Raw genomic sequence first — 13,939 nt, forward strand, 5'->3', positions numbered from 1 at the left:
TGGTGAAGGCCCTCAACAAAAAGTGTGCAAGACTGATGTTAACCACAATCAGTCCTGAGCTGGGTTCTTTATGCTGAATATGACCTTAGCTGGAAGGAAGGGTTTGTTCATTCCAAACCATGGCTAGGCAGAAAAGATTACACCAATCTAAAAGAAAATTTCCTATAGTCTTAATTATACCAAATCTAACTTTTCTACCATTGCGTCCAATTAGGGAAATTGCTGCCTTCCATCAATACCTGGTCCCACGACAGAGCAGGACAGAGAGGCGGCGGGTGCGTGCTCGGCTCCTGGGCCCCCCCAACTTCTACAGCTGCCGTATGTTACAGTTCTGCAGGAGAGCACTTGATAACAACCATTCTTTCCTGCTTACGTCGTCTTGAAAACCATTAGGTAGAAAAAAAAAAGTCCCCAAAATGTGTCGGCCTAATTAGATGTACAGCTTCTCAGGTCTCAAAGGGAAAAATGCATTCTTGTTCCTCCAAGGGTCTGCTGGCTTTGCTGCTAGCAGCACGGCTGAATGAAACCAGAACAAACCAACTTCAAAAGAAAAGCGAATTCCCTTTTGTCTGAGGCCAGCTGCTTTGCCAGGTCTGTCTGGGATCCTGTTTTAAACAGCACACCCGGCCTCCCCAAACCACTGCCATGCATGTTTCCAAAGAGAAATAACTAATTCTGGATGATACCATTGACAAGATGATTGAAACTAATTTTTCTAAATTGTAGATCTGACAGCAGATTCCACGTAAATCATCAATATGGTTTCTTTCGAACACCTTCAGATTCCATTTAACAATATAAATAGGAGTAGGTACAAAAGTGGTAAGTGGAGCTATACTGTGTATTTGCATAACTGGATTTGAAATTTCACCTAACACCCTTCCAAAGCAGCTTCTGAGCAGGACCCCCAGCCACAGCTGTGAATCCACAGCCGTGACGGGAATCAGCCTCATGGAGAAGTCTTCAAGACAGTAGCATGAGAGCCCAGAACAGCCCTCACCCGCTGTGCACTGTTTTTCCACCTTCAGGACGGGAACACCAGAACCCAGAACAGCCCTCACCCGCTGTGCACTGTTTTTCCACCTTCAGGACGGGAACACCAGAACCAGAACAGCCCTCACCCACTGTGCACTGTTTTTCCACCTTCAGGACAGGAACACGAGAACCCAGAACACCCCTCACCCGCTGTGGAGTGTTTCTCCACCTTCAGGACGGGAACACCAGAACCCAGAACAGCCCTCACCCACTGTGCAGTGTTTCTCCACCATGGAGGGAGCTGGCACCTTGTTCTGATTTGATTTGAAGTCTTACAGCAGGAAGGTTGTAATTTATGGTGTTAGTGAAAAACCACAGATATGATTTAAATTACGCATGATTGTTGTGCTTTTCCTAAAGCATCTTTCACCTTTTAATCTGAGTTGAGCGGCAATGGTGGTTGAAATGCAGCTCAAAGGATGTCAAACAACTTATCAGAGACTCTGCCTGAGGCGAGGCAAGGCTGCCATGGGGCCTTGTTCACCAGAAAAATGATTATCATAATTACCTTGTATACTGTACGGTGATTAATACAGCCCTCTTCCTCTTTTCAAAATTGTGTAAAAAAAATCAGCTTTATTATCTATTGCGATGAAGAAAATTATTTTAATACCACTTTAAATTGGGTTACTGGTTGTCAATTAATATTGGAACATTTATACCCCTTTATAATAATTTTCTTCCTTGAAGGATCCGTATTTTAGAAATGTTTATTATATGCTGGATATGGTGGACACTGCATGTTAAGAGCTGGATTTTGTCGTCTTAAGAGTGTTGAGTTTTTTCTGGCAATTAAGTTACTGGCATATGCACATCTGTGAGTGAATCAGTGCTGGGACTGGGCTGAGGTTGTTTAGGAATCAGTGCTGGGACTAGGCTGTGGTTTGGTAAAATAAGCCAGGCACAGAAACACAAACTTCTAAGTTTTCACTCATACGCGGGAGCTAAAAAATGGATCTCATGAAGGTAGAGAGTAGACTAGTGGTTACCAGAGGCTGGGAAAGAAAGGAAGACAGGAAAGAAGTTAGTTAAGAGGTACAAAAATACAGTCAGATAGAAGGATTACGTTCTAGTAGGTCTACAACACAGTAGGCAAATTACAGTTAATAACTTGTTGTATAGATTACTGTATATAGCTAGAAGAGAATCATTATGTTCCCAACACAAAAGAAAAATGTTTGAGGTGATGAATATCCCAACTACCCTGATCTGATCACAGCACTTTGTATACATGTATCAAAATATCACATGTACCCCAAAATATGTACAACTACTACACATCAATTTTTAAGAAGAAATAGAAAAGGATCTGGCAGGAATTCTGCAAAGTGGCAGTATATCCAGAAAATGGCAGTATATCCAGAGTTGAGGGTGGGGCAATGTACACAGCTGTGTAAAGACAAATGCAGGGAAAACTGGGGAAACCGCTGCGTGCGGTGCATTCTCTGATCATTGCTGGGTTGAATCCCCTCTTCTCCCAGAGTGGGGGTCGCTATACTCCCTCCTCAATTGCTCAGCGTTTGAATCCAAGCAGAAAGAAAAAAAAAATGAGCCCTGAAAAATGTGTCAGCCCATGAACAAAGATGGGAAAGGAAAAATGAGAATAAAGCACCCGGGAAAACCCACTCACAACAGCACTGAACTTCACAGGATGCACCTGGTGGGAGCGATGGGACCTGGGTGGGAACATCTGACTTCACACACAGCAAGTGTTGTCTGTCCCCACCCCATGCACTGGCTGCAAGTTCACAAGGTTGAAGACAGACAACACTGCAGCCATCCCAGGGCAAGGCTCCTGTCCTGGGCCAGGGAAGGATCGGGCCCAGGGAGGGAACAGAGCGGTAACTCTGCAATGGAGGGGTGCAAACTTCCTGATGCCTCACCCGGAGCCTCAGCCAGATGTGCTAGCAAGAAGCCTCTACCAGATTTGCTTACCATAACCACCTGCTCCAAGACCCAAGGGTCAGACACAGCCAGCATCAGCCTCAGCAGAAAAAAGCCACGTGTCACACAGATGTCGCCCAGGCAGGGCCCCAAATCCGTGAGCACCCTAGGAGTTCCAACGGGGCCCAAGCCATTGGTGGAGTGTTAGTGCTAGTGTTAGTGTTGGTGCTGTCTGTATTAGTCTGTTCTCACACTGCTATAAAGAGATACTCGAGACTAGGTAATTTATAAAGAAAAGATGTTTAATTGGCTCAGCGTTCTGCAGGCCCTACAGGAAGCATGGCAGCCTCTGCCTCTGGGGAGGCCTCAGGGAGTTTGGACTCATGGAAGAAGGCAAAAGGGAGCCCGTGTCTTACAGGCGGGAGCACGGGCAGAGACGGGGCAGGTGCCACACACTTCTAACCCATTTGCCCTGAGAATACTCACCCACAGCACTGGCGGTTACAGTGTTTACCCTGAGATAACTTTCGCACCAAAATATCTTGCTTTTATTATTATTTTTATTTACATTGCTCTAGTAGGTCAACTTTGGAAACAAAAGACATCATTCTATTTATAGCATTCTGGTTTTGGTAGCGGTATTTCCATTTACAAAATATAGTCAAATCATAAAAAAAAGCTTAATTATACTCATAACAATAATAAAATGACAGAAACTGATGTGAGTTCTAGTATATGTCAGGCACTACTAGAGGGTTTTATATGGATTAATCTCACAACAGTCTTTCCCCACTACTTTTTCCAGGGCTTTATATGTATTAACCTCACAACAGTCTGTCCCTACAGACTTTTTCCAGGGTTTTATATGGATTAACCTCACAACAGTCTCTCCCCTACAGACTTTTTCCAGGGCTTTATATGGATTAACCTCACAACAGTCTCTCCCCTACAGACCTTCTCCAGGGTTTTATATGGATTTACCTCACAACAGTCTCTCCCTACAGACTTTTTCCAGGGTTTTGTATGGATTAACCTCACAACAGTCTGTCCCTACAGACTTTTTCCAGGGCTTTGTATGGATTTACCTCACAACAGTCTCTCCCCTACAGACTTTTTCCGGGGTTTTATATGGATTAACCTCACAACAGTCTCTCCCTACAGACTTTTTCCAGGGCTTTATATCGATTAACCTCACAACAGTCTCTCCCTACAGACTTTTTCCCGGGTTTTATATGGATTAACCTCACAACAGTCTCTCCCTACAGACTTTTTCCAGGGTTTTATATGGATTAACCTCACAACAGTCTCTCCCTACAGACTTTTTCCAGGGTTTTATATGGATTAACCTCACAACAGTCTCTCCCTACAGACTTTTTCCAGGGCTTTATATGGGTTAACCTCACAACAGTCTCTCCCTACAGACTTTTTCCAGGGCTTTATATGGATTAACCTCACAACAGTCTTTCCCCTACAGACTTTTTTCCAGTTACCTACATTTTGAAGTCTTATGCATTAGTTTTACTAACTTCTGCAGACTTTCTAGTAATTTTAAATTTTGGCCTTTGGCACAAACTTGTTTCTCAAAGAGGTCATTTCTTATTTCAAAATTTACATTTTTAAGATATATTTTCATATAACATAATGAGATTTAAGAGCAGAGTCAAAAAATTAGTTCTAAATCTTCCACAAAACACTAGTAAACCAAATCTAACAGCATATTAAAAGGATTATTCACTGTGACCAAGTGGCAATTATTCCTGGAACGCAAGCGTTCCTCAACGTAAGAAAACCAATCAATGTAATACACCACATTAACAGAACAAAGGAAAAAGCTCCGATGATCATCTCAAGTGACACAGAACAGGCATCTGACAAACTCCAACATCCTTCCATGATAACAGACCCAGAAAACCAAGAATAGAAACTTCCTCCATATGATAAAAGGTATTTATGAAAAACACACAGCTAATATACTCAATGGTGAAAAACTCAAAGTTTTCCCCAAGATCAAGAACAAAATAGGGATGCCTGCTTTCTACACCTCTATGCAACATTGTCCTGAAAGTTTTAGTCTGAGTAATCAAACAAGAAAAAGAAATAAAAGGCATCCAAATTGGAAAGGAAGAAGGAAAACCATTTCTGTGTTCAGATGACACAATCCTCAATATAAAACATCCACAAAAAGCTAGATGGCTAATAAATAAATTCTGTCAAGTTGCAGGGTACAAGAACAACACACAAAAATTAGTTATGTTTCTATACACCAGCAATGAATACTTTGAAAAGGAAATTAAGAAAATGATTCCATTCACAATAGCATCTAAAAGAATTAAATACCTAGGAATAAATTTAAACGTAAAGGTAAAAGACTTGCTTGCTGAAAACTACAAAACATTGCTGAAGAAATTAAAGAAAACACAAGTAAATGGAAGACATTGTGTGTTCAGGAATTGGGAGGCTTAACATGTAAGACGTCCACACTACCTAAAGTGATCTATAAATTCAGTGCAATCCCTATCAAAACTGCAACGGTCTTTCTTGCAGAAATGAAAAAGATGATCCTCAAATTCGCATAGAATTGCAAGGACCCCAAAATCGCAAATATATACATTTTTCTTTTTTTTTTTGAGACAGACTCTTGCACTGTCGCCTGGGCTAGAGGGCAATGGCGTGATCTCGGCTCACTGCAACCTCCGCCTCCCAGATTCATGCAATTCTCCTGCCTCAGCCTCCCGAGTAGCTGGGATTACCGGTGCACAGCACCACACCCAGCTAATTTTTTGTATTTTTAGTAGAGATGGGGTTTCACTATGTTGGCCAGGCTGGTCTCAAACTCCTGACCTCATGATCCACCCGCCTCAGCCTCCCAAAGTGCTGGGATTACAAGCATGAGACACCCACCACACCCGGTCCCCAAAAAATTTTTTTTGAAAAAAAAAAAAAAAAGGAAGAATCAAGTTGGAATACTCAGACTTCCTGATTTCAAAACTTATTATAAAGCTACAGTAATCGGCCGGGCGGGGTGGCTCACGCCTGTAATCCCAGCACTTTGGGAGGCTGAGGCGGGTGGATCATGAGGGTCAGGAGATCGAGACCATCCTGGCTAACACGGTGAAACCCCTTCTCTACTAAAACTAACACACACACACACAAATTACCCAGGCATGGTGGCACATGCCTGTAGTCCCAGCTACTTGGGAGGCTGAGCCAGGAGAATCGCTTGAACCTGGGAGGCAGAATTTGCAGTGAGCCAAGATCGTGCCACTGCACTCCAGCCTGGCGACAGAGTGAGACTCCATCTCAAAAAAAAAAAAAAAAAAAAAAAAAAAAAAAAAGCTACAGTAAACAACCTGGTACTGACAAAAGAAGAATTGACATTGAGGGTATAGAACTGAGGTCTGGAAACAAACCCAGGGTTCAAAGACCCTGGCTGAAAATGGGGAAAAAATAATTCATTCAACGAATGAATGCTGACACAACTGAATAGCCACATACAGAAGAATGAAGTTAGAACCCTACCCCACACCACATACAAAAGTTAACTAAAAATGGATCAGCAACCTAAACACAAGACCTAAAACCATAAAATTCTTAGAAGAAAACATTGGGGTAAACCTTCATGCCTTTGCATGTGGCAATGGATTCTTAAATATGTCACTGAAAGCATGAGCAACAAAAGAAAATATAGATAAACTGAATAATAATAGATAATGGATCAAAAGATATATAGATATAATGAAAATTAAAACTACACTGAGATAATGGTTCAGACCTACCAGGATGGCCATAATAATAATGTAAAAAATATAAAAGAACAAGTGTTGGTGCGGATGTGGGGAAATTGCACCTGTGCACTTGCTGGTGGGAATGGAAATGGTGCAGCTGCTGTGGAGCGAGTCTGGTGGTCTGTCAAAAAGTTACACAGAACTGTGACAGAATCTTGAAATTCCACTCTGAGGTATATCTGCAAGAGAAATGCAAATATACATACACACAAAACTTGTAAACACATGTTCACAGCAGCACTATCCACAAAAGCCAAAAGAAAAAGTCCAAATGTCCATCAACAGATGAATGGACAAGCTGTGGTCTATCCACACAGCGGAGAGTTATACAGCCATGAAAAGATATGAAATACTGACACATGCTGCAACAGATGAGGTTCACAAACGTCGTGCTAAGTGAAAGAAATCAGACACACAACCCTACATATTGTGCGATTCCGTTGATATGAAATGTCCGGAATAGATAAATCCATAGAGACAGAAAGCAGATGAGTTGCCTGGGGCTGGGGAGGATGGAATGTGGACAAACAGCTTGATAGGTAAGGGGTTTTTACTTCGGAATGACGAAAATGATCTGGAGCCTGAATGGCAGGTAAGGGGTTTTGACTTTGGAATGAGGAAAACGATCTGGAGCCTGAATGACAGGTAAGGGGTTTTGACTTTGGAATGAGGAAAATCATCTGGAGCCTGAATGACAGGTAAGGGGTTTGACTTTGGAATAAGGAAAATGGTCTGGAGCTAGAAAGAGGTGGTGGTTGCCTAACATTGTGAATGTACTGACCGCCACTGAACTGTTTACTTTAAAATGGTTGATTTTACGTTATGTAAATTTCACTTTGCTAAATTCTTTTCATAATGTTAGTCCTAGTACCTTGTGGAAATTGTGCTAATTTTTTTTTCTCATTTGTTGGAACTGTTGCTCTCCTTGTATTTATTACTCCCACCCTAGCTGTAATCTTTCCCAAACAACCCCCTTCCCTATGCTTTTCTTTTCAAATACTGTCTTTTAGGGAGAAGGTATCTTTGTCTTGGAGGCATGAGTGGTCACTGTGATTCTCTGGGTTGCTGCCATGGAATGCTCCAGCCTCCAGACACATGAATATTCACTCCTACGCCCAATGTGGTCCTACATGCTGACTAAATGCTTGTTCCAGTGAGGTCTTCTTTAATCTTTCTCAACAATCCATAAAGAAAACTCAGGAACCCTTGAACTCAGAAGGGTTCACTGCCTAATAATTTGGGCACTTCTACAAAACACTTCTTTAAAATATTACATGATTGTTTTGCTAAAATCCTACATATTATAGTTGTAATTCCTATTTCTTGGTGATATCTTTGAGTATAAACAACTTGAAAATAATTTCATTGAATATTTTTCCCTAAGAAATTTGACAAAAAATTGGAACTCATTCTTTTTTCCTTACTTCTAGAAAAATCTCCATCTCTCTCATTTCAGAATCATAGAATGATAGCTAACATTTATTGAGCAATTCCTGTGCTGCACACACTGCAAAGCACACTGCAAAGCTATTATCACTCAAGACTAAAGATGATTAAGGTGAGGACCAGGGCCTTCCCCTCCCTCTCACTGGGAAAACCAAAAGTTGACCTGGGCCACTGTGTGTGCACAGCCTGAATCCCAAACCACTGTAACACCACCACCCACACCAAATGTCCTTTGTCTCAGTCTATTATACCAAGAGTTAGGGATCAAGAGCTTTCAGAAACTCATTCCAATCCCCCGATGTCCCAGTGAATGCAGGGAAGTATGTCACTACCTGAAGGCAAGTGAGAACTTCAGGGAAAAGTTTCCACCAAACTATACCTCCTGCACTAGACCTTGAGGAGTGGGGTCATCACCACCAGCAGACACTGAAGAGGTGGGTGGTCTCCTCCAATGGACACTAGAGAGGTGGGTCATCCCCCTCCAGCAGACACCAGAGGGGTTGGTGGTCCCCTCCACTAGACACTAGAAGGGTTGGTGGTCCCCTCCATTGGACACTAGAGGTGGGTCATCCCCTCCACTAGACACTGGAGAGGAGGGTCATTTTTATTCTTGACAGTCTCAGGAATGATGTTCAGGTGGCAAGCCCGGAAGGAGAGTCCCACAGGGCAGGCTCTGCCCATCTGCGTAGCCACCAAAGGCAAATCCGTCTTAGGATAAGGCTGGGAAGGGAGGGAATCTGGGCTTTACCAGAGGAGGGACAGATTGCTGAGCACTACAGAAGACGGGGAATGAAGCAACTGGCAGTGCTGCCCGGGGAAACGAGATCTGGCAAGAGACAGGGCATGGCGAAGTCGGCTCTGATCATCGTATGCAGACCCTCCCCAGGGCTGGAGGGGCTTTGGGCTGATGATGAAGGCAGGGTGACCCAGAAAGCCCTCTCTAGGTGAGGCGTACCAGAGTTGAGGGGCACAGGGTGGATGTGGGCGGGCACAGGGTGGATGTCGGCAGGCTCAGCTTCTCCAGGGTACGCATATTCTTGTTACCTGGCTGACTGTAGCGACTCCAGTGCAGAACCCATGTCCAGGCTGTGTCAGCCTCAGAAAGGTAAGCAGTTTTAACATGTAAAAGAAATTCAAATTCACCACAAAGTATCTCTTTTGCACAACGTGATTTTCTGTCAGGGGAAATTTTGTAAGATCAATCTAAAAAAATTCAAAAGCTTTGTCTTTGAGAACCTGGGCCCAGGTGTGAACTGTGGCCCAGAAAAGTGTCCCAGACATCACAACGACATAGGCAGCTTTCAATTTAGGAACATTCTGTTAAAGGACAGTAACATAAGTGAAGAGTGCAACTGTGTTTCCTTGTTAAAAGCTTGTGTACATCTCTTTTCAAGTTTGACTCTAGGGTACTCGGAGAGGTAGGTGGGGCACAGATGATTCCTGCAAACAATGAACAGACTGAAGCTCAGAGAGGCTGGGCTACTGGCCCGAAGGACAACAGCTCATGGAGGGTGGATGTGCTGGTTTCCAAGATTCCAGGCCTGTTCTTTGGACAAAAGATCCGGGTCTGGAGCCTGTTACCCACTTCACAGACACCTCCCCGAGAGCCCCCCATAAGGTAAAGGGAAATGTTGGGTGCCTTCTGCTTACCAGAGTCCAGATTCCCAGGCCCAGGACCAACATCTTCAGGATGGAACCTGCCACCTCTCAACCCCCTCCAGCCCCGCCACCCACTCATTCCAGCCTACCCCTCTTCACTCTCCCCCTGCCCAGATTCCCAGGCCCAGAACCAACACCTTCAGGATGGAACCTGCTACCTCTCAACCCCCTCCACCTGCCACCCACTCATTCCAGCCTACTGCTCTTCACTCTCCCCCTGCCCAGATTCCCAGGCCCAGGACCAACACCTTCAGGATGGAACCTGCCACCTCTCAACCCCCTCCAGCCCTGCCACCCACTCATCCCAGCCTACCCCTCTTCACTCTCCCCCTGCTCAGAAGCACGTTGGGGTCTCGGGTCAGACAAAGTCTGAGGCTCTGTCTTCAACAGCATGGTGGAAGAAGGGAGCCCCTCACCACACATGTGGCACCTGAGGTCTTGGCTGGACCCAACAGCACTGGCCTGTCCACAGGGAGCACCTGCCCTGCCAGGTGTGGGGCGACCCAGGTGGGGAACAGAACCGCTGCCCCAGGGCACAGAAGCACTGATGCTGTATCAGCCAGGAGAGGCACCAAAATTTCAGGGCCCTTCAGGGGAGAAGGAGAACCAGGGCCTTCAGTTTGGCTCAAACCTAGCTTTGCTGCTTCTTGGCAGTGAGATGCTGGGCAGGTGTTGAAGCCTCAATTTCCACTATCTATAGAATGAGTAGTCCCACCTTGGAGGTCTGAGGTGAGGGTTAGGAGGCTCTAGATGGCCTGACTTTTGTTCAAACGCAAAGAGAGGACAAACTCATTCTGTTTGGAAGGAGGGAGGCAGTGGTGTCTGAGCTGGACTCAAATGATTTCCCACAAAAATCTCTGAGATCTGGGGATCTGGGGCCTCCTGTGTTTGGTTGGATGATACAACCTGTGAATACAGGTCTCAGGGAGCCTTGGGGCAAATTACTTCCTCAGCCCAGCATTTCTGGGCTACTTTACAAGTAACGAAGAATTCCTGTGAGACCACCGGCCAGCTTGAGAGCTAGCCAGTGCCACAGATCCCACAAAGGCGATTTCAGACTAGACCCACCCCCCAGAAAGGCCAGCAGCGCCCCTCTACCAGGATAAAAGATGAGAAGGCTCCGGCTAACACAGGGGACCTGACACCCTGGCCTACCGGCTGCCTGCGGGGTCAAGCCTGTGTGCTCCCAGCCCAGGCCACACCTGCATTCGCACACCGGATGCCGCACAGTGAAATAAAAAACTGGTATCTCCTCAGAAGCAGGAATATGAACCCACTTCTCGGTGGGGGGGTCACCAAGCACTGCTGCCCAGTGGGTTGTGATCCCATAGGGAATGGAAATGCTGAATATATCACAGAATCTCGGAAACGGCGGCCTCCTCAAGATCTCCGAAGTTCCTTCTGACCCAGAGAGCCTGGAATTTTGTGAATTCGAGGCAGGCTCAGGGAAATTGAAAGCTAAAACTCACCTTTGTCCACATTACACGAAGATTTACAGTAAATCTCTTCGGGAAACTGAGAAACCTACCTTCCCAGGAATCTTGATTCAGGACCCACCCAGCTGCCTAAGGCTCAGCCAAAAGTATCAATTATGCACCGTTTCAATGACATTTAACTTAATTTTTTAATTATATGTTTCAATTCTTAATTAGACACCTAGACGTACCAACTAAACTTTTTAGGCAAAAATGCTGTTGGGTAACAGGAGTAGAGTGTAATTACCTCACCTCAACCACTCTTTAGTTTCACACGAAACAGGGAAAGGCAAACCCAATATACTTTTTGCAACTCACATGAAAAACCTGAAAACAGCTTTATCACTCTTTCACCAAAGCTGAAATAACTGTCTTGTTTTACTAGCAAATGTTTCTTACTTAAATCAACTAGCACTCCAACACAAAAGTCAATCTTGGTATTTTTAAGTAAAAATTCTCTTTGTTCCGGGCCACCACAGATCACTGTTCTGTCCCACCGGTTTGAGCTAAAGAGTAACTTAGCAACTCTCAGTTTTGGCGATGAGATTTCAGACTCCCCTCCCCTGGCTCCCCTTCAGGCACCGAGAGTGCAAATCTGTCCAGAAAGCGTTATTTCTTCTCCCGAGTATTCATGAGGTTACAAGGAAAAGGGTGCCTGAAGAAGCTCCCTCCCGTTCCCGCAGCAGCTGCCGGCAGGTCCCAGGACCCACGCCAGGACCCCCAGCACGTCTGGGTACCGGCGCCCCCTCCCACCCCAGTCCCCGCGCCCGCCCGCCTTGATGCTCGCGCCTTCACCCCGCCCCTACCCTGGCGCCCCCACCCCGCCCCTATTCCGGCGCCCCCACCCCGCCCCTACCCCCGCGCCCCCACCCCGCCCCTACCCTCGCGCCCCCACCCCGCCCCTATTCCGGCGCCCCCACCCCGCCCCTATTCCGGCGCCCCCACCCCGCCCCTACCCCCGCGCCCCCACCCCGCCCCTATTCCGGCGCCCCCACCCCGCCCCTACCCCCGCGCCCCCACCCCGCCCCTATTCCGGCGCCCCCACCCCGCCCCTACCCCCGCGCCCCCACCCCGCCCCTATTCCGGCGCCCCCACCCCGCCCCTACCCCGGCGCCCCCACCCCGCCCCTACCCCCGCGCCCCCACCCCGCCCCTATTCCGGCGCCCCCACCCCGCCCCTACCCCCGCGCCCCCACCCCGCCCCTACCCCCGCGCCCCCACCCCGCCCCTACCCCCGCGCCCCCACCCCGCCCCTACCCCGGCGCCCCCACCCCGCCCCTACCCCGGCGCCCCCACCCACCCCTACTCCGGCGCCAGCTTGCGCCCCTACCCGCCCCGGTCCCCGTGCCCCCTCTTACCCGGGCGCCCGGGCCGCCCCCGCCGTCTGCTGTGCTGAAACCCATGCTGGCCCCGGGTCTCCCGAACTCCGACGCTTTCCCCGAACTCTGCCTGGTCCCGCTGTGCACTGGGCCGAGGCCGCCTTCGCCGCGCGCGTTCCTGGGGCCCCGCCCGATCCGGGCGAGAGAGGGGCGGGGCCGGGGTCTCCCCAAGGAGGCTCCGAGGGTCCGGCCTGGGCGGGGCGTCTCCCCTGGACCCGGCTGCGCAGCTCCCGCCTAGCCCCGGACGCGCCCACCTGGGCGGCTCCTCCCCGAGCGCGGGCGGCAGTGGCTTCTGCTTTTGTTCTCTCGGAGCCCGGAGCTCGGGGACCTGCCATTTTGTGGATGCCACGCTGCACCCGGACGGGCCCCTGGTTTCCATAACGTAGAGGCACAAATCTGAATGCTCCAGGGCAGAGGATCTGATCCCTGAGTTCTGCCAGTGTACCCGGACGGGACCCCGATTTCCCCTGGTCTAGGCGGACCAGCTCCAGATTTCTGCAGGTGTGGACGGCCCAGGCCCTCTCCTCCATCCAGGGGCCGCTGTGGGAACTACGTGCCACCCCGCGCCTGGCTTGGATAATGAAGGGCTTCAGCGAGGGCCCCAAATTCCATCACCCTCCTCCCCCCAACTCAGGGTGCCTCGGGGTGTCTGGTGCTCTGGAACACGCTTTGCCCAAAGGTGCAATTTTAATGCCTTGATCTACAAAGAGCCTCCCAAAACAAAGTCCCTCTCCCGCCCGTTAGTCCAGGGTGCTCTGGGCACCAGCTTCCTGCTGGGAATTCAGCTAGGGAGTGTCTCATAAGGTCCACTCCGTCCAGGAGGGCCTCACAGGGACCCCACCTCAACCTGTCCCCTCAACTTATCCCTCACCCCTACCCTGGCACCACCCCAAAAACTGCGGCACAGATGTGCTAATGTACAGATAATGCTCCGTTTTGTCACAGGTTACAGAGTGGATGAAGGTCAGGGACACAGCTGGGAGCCTCCCTCCTATGCAGCAGGCAGTCTCCCTGGGATCTCCGTCGAGGCCTCCTTGAGTCTCTGTCTACTCCTTCCTAGAATCCCTGTCCACACCTCCCTGGGATCCCCTCGAGGCCTCCCTCCCTTGAGTTTCTGTCTACTCCTCCCTGGAATCCCTGGCTGTGCCCCGCCTTGATCCTCCATCTACACCTGTGTTCTCACTGTTCCCTCTCCTGCTTACTTGCTCTGCTTCCTAGAACCTCCAGCCCCATCCCTGAGCCCAGGCAGGGAGCTGACCTGTTCCTGCCCTCTGTGC

General features: G+C 48.2%; 1 protein-coding gene across 4 annotated transcripts in view; it reads right to left on the reverse strand.

Annotated features, from left to right (window-relative positions):
* PLEKHG4B (pleckstrin homology and RhoGEF domain containing G4B) overlaps positions 1 to 13,293 on the reverse strand; it is a 94,102-nt gene extending 80,809 nt beyond the window's left edge. For 3 of the 4 annotated variants that reach the window (XM_019013267.3, XM_055367951.2, XM_055367956.2), the window contains exon 1: positions 12,642 to 13,292. In XM_019013267.3, coding sequence (XP_018868812.2) covers positions 12,642 to 12,686 — 45 coding nt within the window. In that variant the 5' untranslated portion in view covers positions 12,687 to 13,292. Of the gene's footprint in view, positions 1 to 12,641 lie in introns of all 4 variants that reach the window. The other variant, XM_055367952.2, reaches the window with a different exon arrangement.
* Positions 13,294 to 13,939: the final 646 nt, after the last annotated feature.

Source organism: Gorilla gorilla, chromosome 19, assembly GCF_029281585.2.
Source record: "Gorilla gorilla gorilla isolate KB3781 chromosome 19, NHGRI_mGorGor1-v2.1_pri, whole genome shotgun sequence".
In the NCBI taxonomy this organism is placed as follows: domain Eukaryota; kingdom Metazoa; phylum Chordata; class Mammalia; order Primates; family Hominidae; genus Gorilla; species Gorilla gorilla.